The sequence below is a fragment of the Rhinolophus hipposideros genome (genome assembly GCF_964194185.1).
Source record: "Rhinolophus hipposideros genome assembly, chromosome: 1".
Taxonomy (NCBI): domain Eukaryota; kingdom Metazoa; phylum Chordata; class Mammalia; order Chiroptera; family Rhinolophidae; genus Rhinolophus; species Rhinolophus hipposideros.
Genome location: NC_138047.1, coordinates 79,105,334 through 79,130,211, shown reverse-complemented (window position 1 = coordinate 79,130,211; position 24,878 = coordinate 79,105,334). Strand labels below are relative to the sequence as shown.

The following is a 24,878-nucleotide window of genomic DNA, read 5'->3' as shown; positions in this document are numbered from 1 at the left end:
TCCTGAGTCTCAGTTTCTTCACTAGGAAAGTGCTAATAATTGTGTCTACAATACAGACTTTGTTGCGAGGATTACATGAAAAAATTCACATAAAGCACTTAGCACATGCTTGCTTCACAGTAATTGCCCATAAAATATAGCTGCTATCATTCTTGTTACTATCTTTGTTTTCAGAGTTGGGGTTTTGAGAGGAGTCTTTGTGATTAAAATGGCCTACCTCGATCAAACAAGATTAGGCCCCAAACAGAAGCAAAGCACATTATTGACAAAATTCAACTAACTTTGGATAACTTTAACTTTTCATTTAGAAAATCCACTATTTCTTTTCTTTCTTTTTTTTTTTAAATTAAAGTTTATTGGAGTGACAATGGTTAGTAAAGTTTCATAGGTTTCACGTGTACAATTCTGTAATACATCATGTATAAAATTCACTATTTCTTGATTTTATATTTTCAATATTTTCCCAAAACATTTTTAGGGAAAGAAGCACAAAAACAAAGTACCAGTTTATATACACTGGTAAACTGTACTCCCCAATGTCCCTTTGCTTCTTCCGAGTGTCCCTTCTCTACATTCTAGCATACAACTCTACAGTTCTGGCCAAGTGCTGCAGTTGAAATGAAAATAGCAACTGGTTGAGCAGATGAGTACCAACAATTACACCCTGAAAAAAAAAAAAAAAAAGAGTAACCCCAGCTCTGCCATGTACCAACTACATGATCATGAGCAAATTACTTTACCTCTAAAATGGTGTTAACAATACTACCCACCTCAGTGTGAGTTAATAAACAATGCCTACTACATGTTCTAGTCTTAGCTTTCTATTACAGTACGCTGAACTGGTACATAACATTGCACGTACACATACACAAACACAAAACTCAGGTTTCCTTTTATGCATTACTAACCACCTTCCTGCAATGTGTTCTTAGGAATCTGCATGATATAGAAATCTACAATGAATGATATTCATTTGATTAGCCTTTTCTCAGTATTTTTGTCACTCCTCAGTATTGTTAGGAATTTGGAAATCTCAAATTCCTGTTTCAGGCCACAGAAGTACATTTAGTGCTCTGATGTTTTATCTTTTAAAGTTAAAAAAATGGCTGTTACATAGTAGAGCTTTGCCATCTGATATTTTATCCCCTGAAAATACTCAAGACCTGAATTTAATACGAGTATAACACCCATGTAGCTGAGGCTCTTTAATGGGAGCCTGATAAAATTGTCCTATTGTCACAAATGATGTCTTTTGCATAGCTTAGTTGATGGTTACAGTCCTTCACTGGACAAGCAACACACACACACACACACACACACACACACACACACACACACGCACACACAAAACCTCAATATTGAATGGAAAAATATTAAGGGAGTTGGAGGATTTTTTGACCTTTCAGTAATTAGTAGTATCTTTTGTTGGTTCCCGGGTTTCAGATATTTTGGTATCAGCAAATTCTAGTGACAGTATCTGGGAAGTTAGTTCCATACAAACTATTTCTAGGGGTAAAAAAAGATTACATTTTCTTGGAAAAGAAAAACTGGTTCCTAAGAAGATTATAAATATATTAGGTAAGTTATAGTTATTATTATGCGGAGTCTATTTTTATTAAATCGAGATTCTCAATTACTATGAAAAAAAAGAAAGGAAAACCTATTTCCCATACACTGGAAGATTCTGTGGCATCAAGTCTAGGAGGAATCAGGTGGGGAATCTTCTAACTACTATTCATGGCATTCATGATACTTCATACCACAATAAAGGAAGTTTCTAAAACTTCCCAGGACACTGTTAGAAGAATTTACAATTCAGAAATGTTTGAAATTGAATAATATACATGACATAACTAGAGTCTCTGAGAAGTTGAAGCCTGCCTAGTATCTTGTCTCAGAGGCTAAGGGGTTAATAGCTTTAGTAATCATTATGAGACTCTCATCTTCTGCCATTAGGCTAATAAAATATATGTATCCATGCAGGTTGAGTATTTTGTAGATAAGAGGAATAAAACATATAAAATCTTTGACATACGAAATTATTTTTATATATCTTCGATGGCATTTTGTATTATACTTTATCTTATTTCTTAAAAGTAAATAAAAACGGTCTTTTATCAAACAGGAACTAAATTAGAGTAATAAAATTTATCATAACTTTTTCAGGAATAAGGCTTGGGAGCTTTGAGATTATTTGACAAATTTTGAGAAACAACAGTAAGCATTTGTTGTGCTAAAATTTTTTCGTCAACATTCAATTTCCTTTAGTAAGTATAAAATTAAAACTTCACTGATTTGTCTCTTGCTTTCAAGACTATATGCATTTCTTCAATGATGGCTCAGAGTTGTTGGTCAATGACTGGCACAGATTTGGTGACCAAAGTTTAATTTTGTAAGTCGAATCATTACATTGTAGAGGCATCAGATTATAAATTTTGTTTATGTTCATGGAAATCCACTTCAAACGATAAAAGTACAAAAATTAATTGCATACACACATGTGCATGCCCACACAAATATTTACTAATTATACAAAGCCAATCCCAATATATAAGCCATCTCAGAACAAGAAGGGGGATCTAATGCCAGAAATAGAGGTAATTATACTTTAAACAATTTAAAATATGGGTAAATTACATATTGATTATACTATAAATCACCAAAATTGACACAAGAGTCCAATGACCATGACAGAAATTTTCAAAGTTGTTCTAGAATGACTTCCAGAAAGTTTCTGGGCTTAGGTGTTTTCCTGAAAGTTTCTTCAAACTTTCTAGGGATGTATTAATTGTCAAGGTGTTGTAACAGAGCGCAATAAAAGACAGACATTTTCCTAATTCATTTTAGGAGGTTAGCATATTCCTGATCTGAAAACCTAACAAAAAAAAAAAGAGATAAAAAGATAGGACTAAAAAAAAGGATAAAAAGAGAAAGCTATAAACCACTCACTATTAAAAAAGTTGCTAATGTAAATAAATCTTAGAAAATTGAATGCAGTACCTTAGCAAAATACCACATCCTGATTGTCAACAATTACTCTTGACTTGACACAATTCATATGCTCAATATAATCCCATTAGTAATGCCTCTCATGACTGTAGAGGTTCTTAAAGAAGAGGAGTAAATAGGGAGAGGAAATGAGTAGTTTGGAAAAGAAATGTACTTACTGTGTCAGACACCAAGAGGAGACACTGTCCTGTGGGACCAAAGGACAGAAAGGTTTAAGAATGATTCTATTTTCCTCTGTTCTTTTCTGAATTTCCTAAATGCTTTGAAATAGACATATTTCATTTATAATTCTAAGAAATTAATTAGAAATACTCAGAAGGAAAACAAAATAGTGAACAAGCTAGTAAATAGTAAAAAAAAAAAATAAAAATAATAATAATAAAAAAAAAGCAAAACAAAAAAACCCAGCCACATCAAACAAAAACATCCTAAGTGTTCCTGTGTGGGGATGGGGTTGGTAGAGTCTTTAAAATATGAAACCAGCCAAGTTTGGAGTGAAGCTCTCCTATTTCCATCAATATTCCTGCCCAGACATGGGCATTATTTATTGCTCCAAGAACCTTTAAACTGCATTCAAATTAGGACCATCTGTCCCCCAAGTTTAACCTACTGACCAGTGTTCTCTAAAATATTTTGAAAGGTGAGATCTGATGTCTTATTCTAAGACCACCTCAGACTGAGTCAATCAAATCACCATCAACTTTAACCAGCTTATGAGTGTTCCCCTCTACTTGGAGCAGTGTTGGCCAAGGTTAATGTCATTTAGACATTATAAATACGGATCTGGTTTTTATTCTACGGGTCTTATTTATTGGAAAAGATAACATATGAGCAGGAGGATCACAGTTCAAGCCAATGCAAGTTGGAATTTGTCTAAAACAGTGGAATTACTTTTAAATCAAATTGCTGTTAAGTCAAGAACTATTTATACTAAATTAAAACTCAATTTTATGGAGTATAGTTTTACTGAATGACATATAATTTATATAATTTTTATATGTATACATATATGAATCCACACCCATCAATGTGTTCTATGGGCTGAATTACGTGAAAGAAGAGGAAATTTGGACACTAATGGTTTTCTCTGTAGAGGGAAGACCATGTGAAGACATAGGAAGACGATGGCAATTCCCAAACCAAGGAGAAAGGCCTCAGGAGAAACCAATCCCACTGACACCTGATCTCCGAATTCCAGCCTCCAGAATTATGAGAAAATTAATTTCTGTTGTTTAAGTTACTCAGTCTATGATACTGTGTTATGGCACCTAGTAAACTAATACTGTGTGTGTGTGTGTGTGTGTGTGTGTGTGTGTGTGTGTGTGTGTGTGTCATTTGAAACATAATTGTTAGTCAGCTAGAGTCCCCTTACCACATGTCTCATGTCATATATTATGAAAAGTCTGAAATCCTCCCAAAGTCTTGTAAGCACGTAGGGACTACGGTTCTTCTAGCTTCAACCTCCTTCCTCTCCTGAATTCAGTTCAGAAGTCATTTCAAAATCTCCAACTTTTGTGTGGGATCCCTGTGCCACGCTAACCTTGGTGGCCCTCGGGTCTTTTCATTAATTTCTGTCAAGTAAAATGCTAACTACATCTAAAAACAAAAATAAAAATCACTTTCACGTAAAATAATACATGGCAGACTTCAGATCCCAGAAATGCAAAGGACTTAAAACTGAACATTAGTTATCTCTGATCTAACATAGTCCCTTAGCCATTTTCACAAGTGGGAGATCTCCTCTTCCCACTTCTTCTCCTCTCCTAACTCTTCTCCCCTCTTCCCTCTCTCCCTCCCTCCTTTATATACCCTGATCTTCCCTTCTCTTTTCTTGGCCCTTCCTCCATTCCCAGCAGTTTGGCAATCACTTTTTGTGAGTTTGGCTCATGTTTTCAGAATCCCCATTCTACCTTAAATTGCTAATCAAACTATTTCCTCAAGCAGAGACAGTTCCCTTTCTCAGAGAAATCCTGGAACCAGCTGTTAACGTTAGTTTTATCCTTGCTACATTATATTTAGCCAAGTTACTGAAAAGAATGAGGTAATTTTTCAGGTTGTTTTTTTTCACCCTGATTAAAAAATAAACATCAATCATTTAATATCATCTAACATTAATAGAGTACCCTTCTATATGACCTCTAAGCAGACTCAGATCTAAAATCTCCATTAAACCTCTTGCAAATTATTTAAAAATTTTGCAGTCTCATTGGAATTTTGACTACACATATGAACTCTGAACCTTACTTTTTAGAGAGTCAACTGTTGCATTTAGCAAATGATTTAAACTGATTTCAAAGTGGAGGATTTAAAAACTAAGACCATTCTACATGTGCCACTTTCTAGAAGGAACAGGAAAGAAGGCTTAGTTTTGTCTTCATTCAAAAAATCTTCCACATAATTAATATATGTTGATATAGATTGCCTAGTTGAAGATGTTAGTTTATGGTGACGAAGAAAATGAAAATACATTCTGGTTCAAATCGCTTCTTAGGAAACAGGCTGCTACTGCCACCTGGGGGAAATTCCTTTCTGCTTCATTCAAAAAAGCCAAATGTGTTTGTCAGATGAATGAATCCAGTTCGTGTTTTCCTTATCATATCCACACACGAAGACGACTTTTTAACTTTCTGCTCATGAAATCATAAGGCATTCCAGATGTTTCCAAGACTCCTTCACGCAGAAATGCATACTTCACAGACTTTTTGAGAGATACAGGAGATGAACCATACGAAGAATGGAGAATATAACCATACGAAGGTGTTTACATCTTACACACAAGAAAGTATTTTGGAAAGTATGGGTTATATACTAAGAAGTGGAAAACAAATCAAGTTTAAGCTTTCAATAACAAAATAAAACCCTCTTTTTTAAGCAAAATTTATTTGGCTTCAAGTTATAGTTAATTGTACTCCATAACTGTACTATCATTAATTGGTATAGAAACTGGGTGTGCTGGTTTATTCATGCTAGTGATTACATCAATTAAGATAATACATTTCGATTGCATGGAAATTGCCAAGAGAGTTTTCTTAGAGAATTTTTGAATTTATGAACTAAATATTGTTATGAAGTCAATATATTTATTTCACGTATATTACATATCTATTTGTTGAAACTTTTCATGAAGTAGTGATAGGGTGTTCATCAATTACAACGAAAAAAATGAAACTATTGCTTTTGACTGTCTAGTTTGTTTAACACTTGCCAATATTGCATTACTTTATGCTATAAATTGTTACTTATTAACAATGCCCTGGAACATAAATTGTTACCTATTAACAATGCCCTGAAACAAAGAATTTAATCCTGGAAATAGAAGTTTAAGGAAGTACTTATTGAAGTTACAGGTCTGTCAAGTGACATAAAAAACTCAGTGCTGATCAGAGAAAGACAACTAATCATTTACAGAGAGGATTCTGGTAACAGATTAACTAAATAAAATAACATACAGTGTCAGTCCCAGAGTGGTACAATAACATCAAAAGGCTAAAGTTCGTACTAAAGAACAACTGCACCAGCTTGAGGGAAGTCTTTTGTGGAAAAAGAATTTTTAACATTGGAAAAGGTACGTAACATACAGCAAATGGATTGGGATAATTATTATTTTTTCAATCATGCATCTGAGTCAGGATTAAAAACAAAACAAAACAAAATCTGAGTGACTAAGGTACAACTGACACAGCTGAATTAGGTGGGTGAGCTGGGGTCACCTTGAGCGACCCCGAAAATTAGTATTTTTGTATGGGGGTGTGAGGCTCCTTCACGGTGTTCATGTTAGGGTCTAGGGATATTGGGGTGAGGGACATTAGAGGACAAGAAAGGCCAGAGGTACATGAAACTATATAATAAAAGTACAAGTTATAAGGAAAAAGGACAAATATGCAGTATTACATGTCTTTATTTCTGAATCAGTAATTGAGCACGTTTAGCAATTGGCCAGTAGCACTGCCTAATTGATCTAATGAAAATGATCGATGACCTTCTACTGCTCTCAGGGGCTTATGCTTTGCACAAAAGATTGACTACAATTCAGGGGTATTGTGAACGGCATAGAGTCTCCCAAGGCTCTCCTCCCTCCTGAGCTGCACAATGTCCTGGACTTAATTCTTTACCATGGTGTGCCATGGAGATGATTTAATAATTATTTCAAAACAAATTACAAGTAGTTCTCATTTGCATCAGAATGTTGCCTGGTTGTTAAAAAAAAAAAAAAAAGTAAACAGAAACAGAAGTCTTCTTTAACATTATTCATGTTTTATAGAAGAGAAGCACTCAGGAAATCAGGCAGGATGATTTTTTGCAGATGCCACTTGTGTATTCAAGCAGTGTAAAGATGGGGAGGTGGGAGACATTGTTTGAAATGCAGGAAGGGCTGTTTCTCCCACTGTTCTGTTCTTACTTTGCCAAGAGAGAATAATTTTGAAATACTTCTGCTAGCTTTTAACTCTGGAAGCTCAGCACCCATTCCTAAACCAACTCACCTACCACACTGATGATTTACCATATTCCTCCTAAACATGGTTTGCATTGTCTTCACGTAATGTGTCCCCCCCACTCATTTTCCTGCAATTCTTGCTTCTTCCTCCCTTCCTTATCTGTATCAGACTTCTCTCTCCTCTCCCATTGCAAACTAGAGATATTATTTCAATCTCCCCTCTGTCACTGGGATGTCTCCACGTTAGTGAAACACTCCTCCATGCTTTGGTCACTGAGAGGGGAAAACAGATTACAGGTAATGCCTAGAACGCTCCAGACCAGGTAAGCTTTGCATGGAGTGAACTTCGAAGCCTACATGCTTATGTTGAGCTTTTGTTTACCAACAGCCATGACGGACTCCAACAAGATGATCATCAACTTGGCCCTCTTTGGCCTGACTCAGAGTGGAAAAAGTTCTGCTGGGAACATTCTTCTGGGAAGTACTGACTTCCACAGCAGCTTTGCTCCAGGTTCTGTGACCAAAGATTGTAGTCTGGGCCGCAGTTCTCACCTCCATGGCTTCATGCGTCGAGCGGGGCAAGAGATAACCCTGCAGGTCCAGGTGTTGGACACTCCAGGTTGTCCACACAGCAGGCTGAGCGAGGACCATGTGAAACAGGCGGTCAAGGAGGCCCTGGCACGGCACTTTGGGCAAGAGGGTCTCCACCTCGCACTGCTGGTGCAGAGAGCAGACATGCCTCTCTTCGGAGAGGTGGCATCATCCCCAGTGCGTATGATCCAGGTAATACAAAACGGCAATGACATGAGTGCTGTCATTCCCATTTGGAGGACATTATTCTGAAAAAACTACTTAAAATTTTTCACGTTTAAAGCACGTTTAAAACAAGTCATCTAAAATAAGTGTTGGTCACGTAGAAATAGTTGGTAAAAATTACTTGATTTTCCCACCAAGAATCTAAATCATTTTTACAAATTTCTTTAGAGGAATTCAGTCAATTTTACAATTGGGTAACTGAAAAAGAAAAAAAGAAAAATGAGGCACTAAACTTCAGAGGTTAACTAAGTCTCAAACTCCTAAGAACCGTAAGCCTGAATAAGTTTGTAAATGTGGTCCCCAGACTATCGGCATCAGAATCAATTGGACTTTATAAAAGTGCAGATTCATCCAAGTCCTACTGAAACAGAATCTCAAGAGTGAAGCCTACATACCTGCATTTGCATAAATTTTCCATGTATTTCTTAAAAACAGTCAAGTTTCAGAACCACTGAAGTAAAATGCTGACTTGCATCCATTCAACATCAAGAAGACAAGCTCTTACAGTTCACCAACAAATAGGTGTTCATTCACTGATTCAGTCATTGACCACGGTAAAAAGTACCTGCACAGAGCTTCATGATTGAGAATAATATGACCCTGCCCTCAAAAAGCTTAGAGTCTAGAAGAGACAAGTTTAAGACAATGCTTTAAGTGTCAATGCAGTGCAATGTGTGACTAGGGGGAAAGGAGACTCCACTGAGACTTCCATCATGGTAAACAGTGAGGAGAGATCTAAGCTTTATTTATAGGAAAGAAATCAGGAATTTCAGATGCTCTGCTTGGCTTGTCTGTAGAGTCAGTAACTGATCCATTCCAACCATGAGAAAACCACAGGGACCTCAGAGTGCACCTGAATGATACATGTCACCTTTGTTGAGTGGTCCATCCCTGCTGTTTGTTCATTTATTCTAAGTCCCTAAGTTGGAGGCTTATTCAGCCAGTCTCAGAAAGAAGATGGGGAGAGGGCAAAAGTCCTGGATATGGCCCCAGCTAGGAGATGGAGGGAGTAATACCTGCATATAGTATATATACATATATGAGCAAGGCCCATATACCACCACCCGTTCCTGGAAACTGCTTATCGATCTGCTCCATTCTGTTCAATTTCTTGATTCTCTAGTCTGGGGCTACCCAAATTTAAATGCTCCATGTGACCAGTATTACTCAGTAGCCTCAATAAGTCATTGAGCTCAGAGAACTCATTTCTACTAGAAGCTCCATAGGTAAACTACAAGGAGAATAGATAGTAGACATTTTTCACTGAAGAATTTTTCTAAATACTACTCTTTTTTTGGTCCAGTCTCTAATCATGCTGATGTGGGTGGGATCTGTTTCACTTAGAAGGACAGCATACTTTGCTTTAAAGAAAGGTATTGTTCTCTTTAAGTAGTAAAGGCATAAGATTGTTTTAAATGACACACATTTTATTTTTCAGTAACTGTGCATGTTTCTAAAAATAGGAAAAAAACACACAGAAAAACAAAAAACAAGCCATATGTGTAATCACAAGAAACTAGTGGAAAAAATTAGGGTGACAAGTATATGAAAAATAATCCTCATCAACTCTTGAAAAATCAAGGACATGTTGTACAAAAGCAAAGAAAAAGAGAAGATGATTGCAATTAAGAAACAATGTGGAATCTAAGAAAACCCATAAACCTCCCCAAACTATTAAAGCCTGGCATTTCAAACAATATTTCTGGTGAGAAATCTGCAGTTTTCCATCAGTGTAATTTTTAAATAGTTTTTAAAACTCATTTAAAGCTGATAGTAAACATTTAGTTTAAGCTATAGATGGATATAGTTCAGTAAATTCAGTAAACGCATAAACAAATATTTCTCAGACTAACTTGACTCTTTCCATATGTCTTCCAATTTTTCTCTGTACTAGTCCTATGCTGAGCCAAAAAGGATATTTAAAAGACATACACTTTGAAAATAGATTTTTCCAGTTTTAGGATATAGAACAACTTTACAATCCCGATTTTTTTTTATAGAAGTGAATTTGATTTATATATATCTACGATCTTTTCAAAATGGTGTTTGACACACAGCTTTCTCTTATGGTTGCCTTCCTTAAGTAGTGTCCAATTCAGGAGTTGAAGGCAGAGAGGGGATGGGCTAGGGCCAAACTCAGATGCCTTATATGCTTTTTGAGAGTAAATAAGTTCTTTCCCAGGAGAACTCAGCAGCCAATACTTAGTAATACTGAGGGGCTCACTACCCCTGGGAGACACTGCAGTCCTATTTTGGGCTTCACCGTCCTCTTTAGTTGAGGATCACCTAAGTAAGCACAAGCTGGCTGTTTATGACCTTCTTCCTGAAGGTGCCTCAGATATTGGTGGCAGCCATCTGGATGTGCTCACAGATTGGGAGCAGCTGCAGAATGTCTAAATATTCAACAGGACCCACAGCTGTTAGGAAGGAGCAAAGAGTTGTTAAGGTCCTCTTGTTTCAGACACACCCTGGATTTTTTTTTTCCTGGCTCATGTAAAATGGCGAACAGAACATCTGCCTTCATCCCTTTCCTTTCCCCTTTTCTGGGGGCACTGATGTGTGCCATAGAAGACGTCTGTAAAGTCCATGCTTGAGAAGTGACCCCTTGTTTCCTGTACCTCCCAGCTGCCCCTTTAAATATCTCTCTCAATTTGTGTTCTAATATTTTACAGAGGCATTACAGGATGTCAGCTGTGATAACTGAAACACTTCTCTAAATGTTCACTTGTTATTTAGGCTAGGACTTTATTAATTTACAGCAAAATGGTAGAGATGACAGTGAAGAGTCTCTCCAAAATGGGGGGGGGGGGAAGAAAATGATTAATCTAAATATTATCTGAGTAACATTTGAATGTTCAAAAAAATCCACAAATAATGGATCAGAACAGATATAATAATGCCACTTTAAGGAAAGTGCTAGCACACAGCCAAATAACATTAGGGACTGAATCGGGAATTGACTCAAGTCCACGTTCTTCCCACTATCAGGGTATCAGGTATTGTTACTGTATACGATCAGGCATCAAACATGTATATACATTTTTTTTTATTTAGAATGAACAACTCGACTGTTGATGTTATAGGTGGATGGGTATCCAAAAGGCTTAGAAAAGCCAATGCAAGGGCTGGAAAATATTAAACAAAGTTCATCAACTTACTCATAGTTGTTTGATAGAATTTAGTTGAAAAATAACCCTTGCTGTATAATTCTAGGTAGATGACTATAAATGTTACTAAGACTTTCTTGACTTCGGTTCCTCACATAAAATGGAGATAATTTTACCTACGTAAGGAGTTCTGAGGGTTGTATTGAGTAAATATAATGTGCTTGTCATCATGCCTGACTTAACAGTAGGTTCACAGTGGGTTCGCAGAAAATTACTATGGTTTTTATTATTGCCATCACTACCCAGATTGTGCTGAGTACCATTCAAATGAACTACTAGACATGAGCAACATATTACATACGAGCAACAATTACAGAAGTTAAGAGCATGGGTTCTGGAGTAAGTTATACCTGTGTTCAAGTTCCTGTTTAGCTGCTTACTTGCCTTGTGACTTTGGGCATGTAATTTCAATCTCTTCATTGGTAAATTGGGAAAGATAATAGTGTCTACTGGGTTACTTTTGGGATTAATGTCATATTCACATAATAGTAAATTAACTCTAGCACGGGCATATGGCAAGTGTACAATCAATATTTCCTATGGTCATTATTATTTTATTGTTAGAATTTGTCTTATCCTAAAATTAGGACATATTATTTGTAGACTTTGTTTGGATTATCTTGCCAGGCTTCAGAAGAAAGTTAAGAGTGAAATCAAACTTCCATCGCCCTGATTTATGAGAACTTCCTCATTAATTTAGAAAAAAACTCTGGGAAGAAAATTCACTGGCTTAGTAAAGTTAAACTGAGAAGCCCCAAGTTAGTGGGAAGGACATGGGCCTGGCAGGCCAGGGACCTATGCTACAGGCCAGGCCTGCCAACAACCAGCCGTGGCTTTGGCCGAACCATTTCACATTGCAAGGCCTCAATATCGTCATTTGTAAAATAAGGTAATTTGGACAGATAATCTCAAAGGTTGAAAATTCTCTAAATCTGACCTCACGAGGTCTTATCAAATTCAGCTTTGGCTCTCTGAGAAGGAAAATGTGGCGTTTTAAGTGTGATGAGAGTAAGGGAATAGCATAAAATATAAAGAATGGTCCTTACTGTCCTCCTGTTCCATGATAACTTTTTTTTTTCTCAGTTGATGTAATAGTTGGCTTTTTTTAAAGTTTCCCCCTAAAAAGTCCAGATGCTATGATTTCATCAACCACAAACAAATGGGGCAGGGCTGGTGAGGTCCTGGGAAAATGAACATAATTCCTGGAAAACAAAGTTTATATCCTAACTAGTTGTCCCAAAAGGACTAGATGGACTCATACCCATTAGCAGTCTGAAACCAAACAATTCATGATTGATTGTGAATTTTCCATCTAGCTTAGTACTATATTTAAATTATTAACACCAGATAACTTACATTAACTTATCTTGCTCTTGGATTTTTAGTGAGGTATCAATTAACTGCGATTGTTTCCCTGGGTCCGTAGAGAACACGTTTGGCCACTAACATGATGACTATACACCAAGCGACACTACTTTCAAATATTCAACTGTTTTCCAGCCAAAAATCAATCTAAAGATTATAAGCTAAATCAACCACTCTCTTCTATTTTGGGCAGTAATTCAAAAGTGCAATTTCTCTCACAGTTCAGGACATGAGCATGATTTCATAAATAATTATCAACATGTAAAAACTTCCCAACAGCTGAACATATGGACTCATAAGTGGTGTTGAGCTTGCAAATCTATTATCCTTAGGTGCTTTAACTCATTATCCCTGAATCATATTATAAAGTGTATGTTGGAGACACATAGGGAACATGTTACTGTTACAGTGCAGAAAACCAGGAACTAAAGACATACTGTGAAAGTTATATCATTTAATGCAGCAAGTACTAACCTAGTAAGAGAAGAATTCTGTTGTAATATATAATTCAGAGAAGGACCACTTGAGTCAAACAATTTGTTTGCACACATTTTTATTCTAGTGATGTTCTGAAAATATTTAATGGCAAATATTGTCCATGCATAAACCAATACTGAGAGTGTGGATTTTGGGGTAGCACTCAAGAGGTGAAGGGCAGTCGCTATTTATTACCTTGTCTGTCATGTTTCAGTATTATGCAATATGAACACATCAATAATGTACTGGGTGACTATCAGATCTAGCTCAAATTTGAGAAACTTATAAAGAAAGAAGAAACATCAGTAGCTGGACAGAAAGAAAATCCCAATACTATATAAACCCCTATAATGCTCACTCTCTTGCTTGGTATGTCTTTATGGCCTGATAATTCTCTTGTTAATTCTTATGCTCAAAGCATCATCACATGTGACAAACTTTCCTGACTTCTCCCTTTTCTCTCACTTCCCACTCCCACCCCAAATGGGGCTAAATGCCTCTATAGCGCCAATATATTTTCTAGCACACTTGCAATTATAACAAATTGAAACATTTTTTTTTCTGTCTGTCTCTCTTCCTCAGCTCTAGGTATTAATACACAAGAATCTCACTTGCTATAAGTAGGACATGTATCTGTCTGATTCCACTGTATCCCTGAAACAAAGTAGACCCTCAATAAATATTTGCAGAAAGAATACATCTGCTAGCGTGCTTTTTAAAATTCAAATTCCCAGGTTCCATCGTAAAGATTCTGATGCATTTTTAGCAAGCATCAAAAGTGCTTCTTATGGAAATGGACCAGGAATCATTTTATTCCTAGCACCTAGATCTATTTAGCACTTCATTAAGTTTTTCAGTCATCTGTATTAATTTGCTAGTGCTGTCATAAGTACGTACCACTTGATTGGTGGAGTAAGCTACAGAAATTTATTCTGTTTTGAAAGCTGGGAATATAAAATAGATGTTAGTTGGGTTAGTCCCTTCTGAGGGGTGTGAGTGAAGGAGTTAGCTGTCCAAGGATTCTCTCCTTGGCCAATAGATGGCCATCGTGTTTCACATGGCATTCTCCCTGTATTCTTGTCTTGGCCCAAATGTGTTTTACAAGGACACCAATCGTAACAGATTAGAGGCCACCCTATGACCTTATCTTAACCTATTACATCTGCAACAACCCTCTCACTCTCTTCCATGGAGAGATGTTACAATACACTGAATAGATGACAAACTCTGAAGACGTCTGCTAATTTTGCTATGTTATTAAGTAAAATGTGATGTTGATGTTACATACTTAGATTTAAACAAGAGCTGTTCTTCAAAATTTGGGTTAATTAAAATTTTGCTAATTTATGTTTTAAAGGCACATAAGAATATGTCAATGTATCTCTGAAAAATTCTTTTGTAAAGTTTAGAATCTTTCTGTTAAAATAATTATTCCCATGTACAGATCTTGAAACGTCAATTCAGATTTTCTTGAAAGCAGAGCATTTTTAGAACTAGAAATATACAATTAATCTATGGCACAGAAAGCTAAATTTTGAAGAGATATGAGGAAAAATTCTGGATCTATTCTTTGACAGAGTCCCTCTGAACACAAAATAGAAAGTGCAGACTACAGGCAAACCCATGATAATGAACTACAGAGAAAAAAAACAGAAGCTTTATAGTAAAGTACAATTTTATGTACCAAAGATTAAGCTTTAAAACTGAAGAGTAAAACCAAGTAAATAAAACCCTAAACCTTCTATGTGAGATGATGGTGAGGGTCTAAATTCCAAATTAATAAAAAAGATATTGAGAGTTTACAATTGAATATGAGAGTTTGATCGAATATATGAAGACACAGACCTTACCTTCAAAGAGCTCATGGTCAAGTTATAGAGATGGATATGTAAATAAATAACTCTGATAGAAGCCAGACTGTATTAAGAGTTATAATTGGTAACCACAGTCTCAAGATGTTTCTAATTTTAAATATATTGTCCTATAATTCCGGTATTTTAATATCAAATTTACATGTCCTGATTCTTCCTTCCTTCCTCCCTCTCTCTTTTTCTCTATTTTCAGTTTTTCTATATTATAAATACTAACCATATATCCTTTATATATACATTGACACATATACAAAGACATTTCCCAAACTGTCTTTCAATTTTTTCAAGTTTTTCTTAAAAACAGAATTTGTGCTAGTACCTCTCTATGGATTTGTACTAACTTCTCTATACATCAGTTTCTCCATATCATAATGGAGATAATGAAGCATAACAGAAAGCATTATGTTGAGCTTCAAAAGAAAGATGTAAAGTGCTTATCATAATATCTGGCACTAAATATTAGTTGATCTCCCCTCTTTCTTTCTTCTGATTATGAGAGGTCACTGTTTTATTCCTAAACATTTTATATTTTTCTTGCTATTATAAACTGTAGCAGCTTTGGAAATATTTTGGTAATGGCAGTGTTTGGAATGAAGAAAATGTTATTTTACTGTCATATTATCATGATTTCATATAACCTTGGAAATATCCAAAAAAGTTACATGGTTATTTCTAGATGCCTTTCATATTGCATGAACAATTTGCCACATGCTGTTACTTCTGCTTTATATCTGCTTATTTTCACTAATCAAAGAAGAATTTATTACATAACCAACTTCCACATATTACTAAACAAAGGAACACCAGTCTTCTGTGTTTTTCAACCACATTAGAAGAAGTCATCCGATAAATTGTTTGATTCTAAGCATGTGAAGAGGATGCGAATCACAGTAATATGTTGTAGTTGTTCCAAATCACCAAATGTATTTTGATCTTAGATTTTCCATTACATGTCATCTGATTAATAGATTGTAACCACATTATGTAATTATAAATCCTTAGAAGATGCTTTTATTGATAACACGACATTCCTACAAAGAAAAGATGTAACAATTCCCTTGGTCAAGGTTCTTTAACTTAAAGGACTTAAGTGGTTCTAACAGATTCAGGTGGACAGGTAAATATGAGTGAGTGTCGAATGTTGTAAATGTAAATACAAGAGTCCCCTTTATTCATAGGGGTATGTTCCAAGACCCCCAGTGGATGCCTGAAACCACAATAGTAACGAACCCTACATATCCTATGTTTTTTCCTATACATATATACCTATGCGAGTTTAATTTGTAAATTAGGCACAGTAAGACATTAACAATAACTAATAATAAAATAAAAAAGCAAAAGTTAAGTGAATGTCATTTCTTACAAAACACCATATTGGACTGTACTCACCCTTCTTGTGATGATGTGAGATGATACAATGTCTATGTGATGTAATAAATGAGGTGAATTACATGGATATTTTGGGACCAGGGTTGGCTGCAGGTAACTGAAACCGCGGACAGTGAAACAGCAGGTAAGAGGAGACTCCTGTGTATCATATGCAGCATTGATACTACGCAGTTTTGAGGTTGTATATTCCTAAGTTACAACAGCAAATCAAAATGAAGAACTAAAGCCTTTTTTTAAAGAAAGCCCACACATCTCTCTCCGTTTGCTTACATTATTTGACCCCATCTTCACTTCCCATTACTGTGTTTCCCCGAAAATAAGACGTAGCCAGACAATCAGCTCTAATGTGGCTTTTGGAGCAAAAATTAATATAAGACCGAGTATTATATTATTCTATTACATTATATTATTCTAATATATTATGTTAGATAAGACCCAGTGTTGTATTATAGTAAAATAAGACTGGGTCTTATTATTAATTTTTGCTCCAAAAGATGCATTAACACTGATTGTCCAGCTAGGTCTTATTTTCGGGGAAACACGGTACATCTATCAGCTGTCAGAAACATGACATACAGATCTGTTGATTGTTTATGTTGGACCACAATAACTCCCTTACTCGCTTTGGAGGAATATAGTCCAAGAAAAATAGCCATTTAACTTCTTCTCTCTTTTAGGAACTTCTGGGACAAGCTTGGAAGAATTATACTGCCATTCTTTTTACCCATGCAGAAAAAATAGAAGAGGCTGGGTTCAATGAAGATGAATACTTACAGCAGGCTTCTGATACACTGCTAACCCTACTATGTTCTATTCAGCACAGATATATTTTCCAGTATAAAAAAGGAACCTCACTTAATGAACAAAGAATAAAAATCTTAGCAAGACTTATGGAATTTATAAGAGAAAACTGTTATCAAGTCCTTACCTTTAAATAAAATTTATATAAAAGGAAAAGGGCATTGAGTTTTAATGTCAGAAACATGGTTTCAAAAGTACCTTTGTTAGAATGAACCATAAGAATTTCTGCATCCTGAAAATGAGAGTGTACACTGGTACACTTTCAAAATTATATTAAGGTCCATTAACAGTAGAATGGATAAGTAAACTGTATATTCACACCACGGAATGTTGTACGGTGATGAGAATGAACAAGCTACAACTGCACTTAACAATATCAATGAATTGCCCAAACACAAAGTTGAAAAAAGAAAGCCAAACATGAGTACATATCCATAAATGTTGTAACAAACTTGATTTTCAACGTTTGAATACCTTTTCCTATATTCATGTCATTAGTTGGTGTTACCATTTTAAACCTCTATTGCTAACACCAGTTTGATAAATGTAAAGTCATTATCTTACTGTTACCTTAATGTTCATTTCCCAGACTAGTACTGAATTGGAGCATCTTTTTAGAAGCATGTTGGTCATTTAGATTTGCTCTTCTGTGAAATGTCTCTTCCCATTCTTTGTCTTTTGTCATTTTTCTATTGGATTACTTTTCACAAAGATCTTTGCTTGACTAAAGCTTTTAGACAGCCTCTTGGAACTTCTCCTAGGCCAATTTGTGCCTTGTAAAATGTAGTTTTATCAAGAACCCAGTTTGACCAGAATCCTCCACCATCCTTTTTCTAATCGGGTTCCTCATCCTTTATTATCCCCCAGGTAATGTCTGATCACCTTGGCCTGTCTTTGGCAAAGGTCACATTAGGCGGGTTTAGCCAGGCTCCTCCTGACCCTGATGTTTTCTCTTAGTAATTTTCTATCCACAGATCCCCATCCTGCTCCTTGGCTATCCATTCCCACTTGCCCATGCTGTATTCGGAGTTGGGCTCAATTCCTCTCCCCACAGCAAAATCCCACTGCAGTGGTTCCTATACCTGTATCAATGGACCTGAATGGACCGTCAGGTCTGCCGTACCATCTTAACAAGTGTCATTTTTTTCTTCAACACTTTCTGCTTGGTAAATTAGAAGAGCTCTATGCATATTACAAACATTAGCCCTCTATCTGTCCTTCACGATACAATACTTTTCAATTCTATTATTTATCCTTTAACTTTTTTCAAACTAAATTTGTGAATTTTCTCATTGTCACGTATTTCTATACACATGATACGAGATAGGGTTTGTTTCATTTCCTTTCAGATGTGTAACCAGTTGTATTTGTTGTATTTATTAAATAATTCATTTTTTTCCTACTGAAGGTAGAGACTGTGGTAGGTAGGTAGGTAGATATATAGATATCTCCTTTATCTATTCCTGGATCTAGTCTGGATTCTTAATTTTTTCCCGTTAACAATTTGATTAATATTACTGTAAATACCAGAATAAATAAAGTGGTTTTATGTCATTGTTTGATATCTAGGAGAATTAAGTTTCCCTTGGTTTTTTTTCCCAAAAGTTTTTCTGGCTACTCTCAGACATTCATTTTTATATATACTTTCAGATCTTTTTTTCTAATTTCAAAAAAAATTCTCTTGTAGTGTGTGGTTTTGTGACAAATGACATTTTCTGATATTAAATCCTCCCATGAAAGCATACAGGATGTTTCTCCATATTACTTTATTATTTATTTTATATTACTATATTTCTTACATTTTTTTCTTTAGTTTTGATTTGATAAAGTTGCTATTAATTTAATTTTTCTCCTTGATATTTGGAAGTTCTACTTTAATTCCCACCCATTAAGGATTATTCCCTTGTTCCTGAATTCAGAAATCAAGTACATACTTCTCCACTACTGTTTGATAACAAGGTATTAACTATTTCTCTAACCAAGAACTTTCACTCCCCACTGCATCATCCCCTCAACCATTAAAATAAGGCTATAAGAACTCTTTAATCTCCTCCCTATCTTTTTCTTTTGCTCCTTCCCCCATCCTCCCTAAGGAAGAGGTCTTTGGAATGCTTTTCCTTTCCCCATATTACTAGTTTTTGCTAAGATAGTTTTAAATAATTCAAGACTTCCCCTTACATACTGCCCGTTTCAAAAGTCCTCTTTTACCATTTACATTGAGCACAACTGATAGTTTATCATTCTCTCTTTTAACTTAATATACAAATATTAGAAAGTCCGTTTCTCAACTAGTTTTCTCTTCATCTTCCCGGTTAGTGTATTTTCCTAATATACTCTGAATTCTAGCATATATCCAAGAGGCATTAAATTCCAGATATGCTCTTCCACGCACCATTATGCCATCCTAGCTCCTCACTTATAATCAGCATAGTGAATATAGGAAAATCATTTGATAGCTGGTAATGAAATAGTTGAATCATAATAATGGTGAGGCACTGAGGTGAACATCTTGTGCTGTGCTCCACCTGACGCTGGGTTGTTCAGCTTTTTCTGGATGATAGTACGTGGATCCGTTGAATAAACTCACTATTATTGGAGGTAATTACAACTGGCAACATAAGACCCATGTGACCAGAATTAGCTCTAGGTAAAATTAATGTCCAGAAAGTTCACCTTTGGTAACCTGCCACCTTTTCCATTAGTCTATGAGTTTCAATCTTTCCTCGTGTCCCTCCAGATATCCCATCTGTATGCTATTCTCACCTGGAAGACAAAAATCTCTACTACACTTTATATTTGCAAGTTGTGAATATTAAAGAGGATTGGAAGCTTACTTGATATTTATGTGCAGCTGGGGTTAGTCTCATCAAGCACATACCATATTGGGGCATTAGTGATTCACCACTAACACTGTCAGGTCTGACCCTAACTAGGTTTGGTTTTTTTCTAGCTATATTACCTCAATTAGCAATCTCAGACTTTCTTAGGCATATCAAAATTCTTTTAGAAAAAGCTAATGTTTTAAGTGGCATCACTATTTCCCAGATTCCCACTCAAACTTTATTTAAAAAATAAGTCTCTTTTCACAGGCATCTGAAATTTTTGTTTTCAGTGTATGTGCTGTTTTGAAAGAAAATGGGAAAACTGAAGGTTATGAAAAAGTTGTTTCTACCAAAATCATTCTCTTTTGCTAAACTTACAGAAAGTGACTTTTAGTTTGCATTTTTCATTAATCTATTTCAAAGAGAAATCAAATTTTTGTGTTGATTCTGGATGACTCATGCACCATTCTTTCCAAATTCCCCAGGTGTGAAAAGTTAAGTAGGTTTTAAATTAACAAGTATCAGCCAAATATGTAATGTTAGGACTGAAAAGTTAATGGATACATATATTAAGGCATTTCTCTACTGGGATATATGATATTCTAATGAAGCAATTTACAAAAACAAATGCAAAACTTTGTCAGATCAGGCTTCACATGAAGTCATCATGTAAATGCCATTGTAGCAGTAAGCAGACATTAATAATTGCTATTTGAACAATTCTGTAGGCACATGTCACAATGGGAAAGGCAAGAAGAGTACTTAGCTCCTTCATTAAAATGGTTTATTTCTTTTCTTGCAATTATTGAGCCCCAGGCTTGTTTTTGCTGCTGTTGCTAAGGATAATAGCCTGCCAGAAAGGAAATGATGCTGATGAAGATATAAAATAACACTGACACATATATTTTACTCAAAAATCCAGAGAACTGGGAATAGTGTGTGTTAGGATGGGGTGGGAGTAAGGCAGGAGAAGGAAAAAAAAGAAACGGGAATACATAAAGATGAAAAATACAATATACAACAATTAATTCACACTCTGAAACTCTAGATGGCTCACTTTCAAATCTTCAATTATTTCATTGAAGATGTTCTGGGTCCTTTCTCCAAAATTTTTGGTGTTATACTTCTATGAATTATCTCTGCTAAGACATCTAAAGGAAAAATCCTTAACTGTAAAATGTGCAAAAAGCAAGCACGTGTATGTCACTAACTTTTCCATTCCAATAAGCTGGTATTTGAAGAAGATCCAGTTTTTGAGGCCTACTAGCCATCAGCAATGATCTTCTTCATTATTGTTGCAAATTTTAGGGTTATCATCCAAGTAGTAGTGTAAGTATAAAGGGTTGTTCCTGGTTAAAAGTCTCTCAGTCTCTCTTTCTCAGTCTCTCTCTCTCTCTCTAATCTATCTACCATCTATCTATCTATCTATCTATCTATCTATCTATCTATCTATCTATCTATCTATCATCTATCCATCCATCCATCCATCCATCCATCCATCCATCCATCCATCCATCCATCCATCCTATCTATCATCTACTTATCTATCTAACTAGAACTTGGTGACTTTCCACACAGGTGGCTTTGCGATAAACTGTCACTACAGGAACAGTGCCTTAAACAACAGTGCACTTACTACTCAATGAATCAAGGCACTTGGTTCTTTAGAAAGGCAACCGCTGCTACCAGCAGCAGCAGCAGCAGCCTGGTCTTGCCAAATAATTCTTCCCAAGAACTTCAGTACAAAAAGGAAAAAAAAATGATAAATTTCTGTAACCACTCCAAAGGAGTATTTAAAGACCTCATGGCTCCCCTTAGAATCTCTTAAATACTCCACTAAAGGAGCTACCTGAATCTTCTTTCATGAATTACTAGAGCTTAGTTTTTTTAACTTATCGCTATCCTTTCCTACAGTATAAACAAATGTTTAACTCTCATTCAAGTAAAATAAACCATGTGACTATTTAACTGATATGGAACAAAGGGTATTGTAATGGAGAAGAGCACAGAATTAGTAAGAATTGGAAGATCTAGGTTTCACCTAGTTATGCGTCTTAGCACTGGCATTTAAATTTTCTGTTGCTTCTTTCAGGTAAAATGGCTGGTCTGCCTCCAGGGAGTTAAGATATTGGTAAGACATATGAAAGTACTTTAGCTATAAAACATTAAATATCTTAATAATTCTATAATGAAATTCATGACAGTAGACAGATACTCAAGACAGTAGACAGAAACTTTTGTTAGAGAAGGACATAGTTATTCCTTAACTAAAATTTTAGAGGGCAAAGCTTTCTCCACGAAACAGCGATTTACAAGATTATTGTTAGTTGAGTTACATTAATTTGCCTCCCTAGTTTTCATTTGGTACCTTGGCGATACAATTTGTTTTATCATTGCACAGAACTTAGAACCAGGAATTGTGTCACAATTTATGTAAAGTACACAGCCAATATTGCACACTTCTGATATTTTTATATTCTTAAAGGTACAAGATACAATTTCTCTGGAAACGTGAGGTAGATGTGTGCCTCTTTATTGCCATTGTTATAAGTACTAGTGAGGTGCTCCCTCACCCACCAAGAACCTGAAAATATGATTACATCTATTTATGTTAAACACAATAGTTAAAAAATACTATCTTCCTTTCTAGTCTAAAAAACATTGCAAAAACATTGAAACTTTATCAATAATATTAAACCACTGAAAGGGCATCAATGAGCAGGGACAGCCAGCATTTAATATCTAAAAAATGTATTGCCATGGGGGTTCAGGGAGGGAAGAGAAAGTTTCAGTAATGAACATCTCTAGCAAGGAAAACATACCATATCTGGGGTAGAGGTATAATCAGCTCTGTTGAAAGACAGGCCTATTAAGTATTCCTTAAGATGCTCTGTTCACTTCTTCTCAACAAGAATTCAACTTCTCAGGAAATACGATACCAGGAAAGGAGATGGAAAAAGGTAGGAAAGGAACATCCCTATCATAAACTCCTATCAACATGACATACACCTATTACATTCCAGGCATTGTATTAAGTACTCTATGGGCACTAACACACAATCTTCACAAGTGTACAAGGTAAGTACTGTTACTATATTCATCTTCCAGATGAGGGAAGTAAAATATACAAAGGCTGAGTAGTTGCCCCAAATCACACAGGAAGTTAAATTGTATAGCCAGCAATCAAAACTACTAGGTAACCTGGCCTCAAATCCAATACTACTAGGCTCCATGGATTTCTTAGCATCTATAAATGCAGGTTTTTGGACCTGTAAAGCTAAGGCCCAGGCACTGGGACCTGGTGAAACTCACTAATGTTGCCCTATGAGGCCCTATCCACACCTTCTATCTTGCTGACATGCTTCCTATTAAACTTCCATGAGTTATTCTGAATATTTTGTAAATATCCTAAGTGGGAATTTACATAATTTTAAAAAGCAACAACCAATTATCCGTTTGGTGGGCATTTAAAGTTCTTGTAACTATTACGTACTTAATGTTCTTAGTAAAAGCCAAGCAGGAAAAAAAATTGCAATTTTATATTAAAATCGACATATCCTGAAAATGACTTCATCTCACAAGAAAACATGGGATTTCTGAATATAAGAAAAGTTAGTACTCCCAATATTCATGTATAATAATGGGCCAACTTTCATGAGAAAGTATCTTGGGGGACGGTCAGCTTTTTGTTCTGGTTTCCTTTGCAATACATAAATAGATGTCAAGAGGCACCAACTGTTTAGTTAAGTTTGTGACCTAACACTATCTCCTACTGTTAAAATCCTCTAAGAGCCGACTACCATTCAAAAGGCAGAAGAGTTAAGCCAGGTTCACTAACATGCCGTTTTTCTTGTTGACTCCATAAGCTCTCTGATCCCAGCAATACAAATAAGACAGAATTAAGTTTTCTTAACAAATGACAACTGAATGGAGCTAAAATGATACCTTGATTGGGCAATGCTTTTATGTTGGAATACATATTTCAACTACGTAAGTAGTTAAAATATTCTTTAAATTATATTAGAATTATTTAAAGAAATCTGATATAATTGGGAAAAAAGGGAAAACATAGAATTACGAAAGACTTTGCCACAGTCTTTATTCCCAAAAGAATAACGGATCTTGAGTGAAAAATAACTTTGGAAGTTCACTTGTTTAGTTATCAACGCATCTTAACAAAGCTCTGTTACTCAGTTTTTCAGAAAGAAGATAAAATTTTATTAAAGTACCATGTCCTGGCCTACCAGAATTCCATGGACTTAAACAAATGAATTTTACTTACGCCTTTCATAACTCGGCATACAGGGTTTTAATTTTTTTTGTTTTGCCTCTCCTCCTTATTGGAGGCTATAAATAGCTACAGTGCTAGAATTTTTTTTTCGTTCAAATAATATCTATACTCCTACCTCCATAGATGCATTTCTTTTGGTAGCCCAACTCATCAGTCATCATCTCAAGGCTGGTGAACTTGAAGCTAATGACTCTTAAGTTAATTTTCAGTGTCCCTGGAATATCTGGAAGATGAGTGAAAATGGGCATTTGATACCTTAGTGTATATTAAGTTTTTGGCTACCATTTCTTTTAATATATTCACAGTTTGATGGTACATGAAAAAGCAAACTACATCAACCTTAAAAGCTCTTCTAAAAACAGTAAGCTATAAATAATCTTTTCTTAGGTACCCAAAGAGTCTTTCAAGTCAGCCAGAATAAAAAAGTAAGACTGC

At 35.5% G+C, this 24,878-nt stretch overlaps 1 protein-coding gene across 2 annotated transcripts; it reads left to right on the top strand.

Annotated features, from left to right (window-relative positions):
* Positions 1 to 6,484: 6,484 nt before the first annotated feature.
* On the top strand, positions 6,485 to 18,900 carry GIMD1 (GIMAP family P-loop NTPase domain containing 1; the record flags this gene model as incomplete). Of its 2 annotated transcripts, XM_081058996.1 has the most annotated exons (3): positions 6,485 to 6,574; positions 7,833 to 8,227; positions 17,207 to 18,900. In XM_081058996.1, 2 exons carry the CDS (start codon positions 7,835 to 7,837, stop codon positions 17,465 to 17,467), a joined length of 654 nt encoding a protein of 217 aa, XP_080915122.1. In that variant the 3' UTR covers positions 17,468 to 18,900. The 2 variants fall into 2 exon arrangements, with proteins under 2 accessions (XP_080915122.1, XP_080915121.1); XM_081058995.1 differs by lacking the exon at positions 6,485 to 6,574 and having other exon boundaries at positions 7,808 to 8,227; positions 17,207 to 18,891.
* Between the last annotated feature and the right edge of the window lie 5,978 nt (positions 18,901 to 24,878).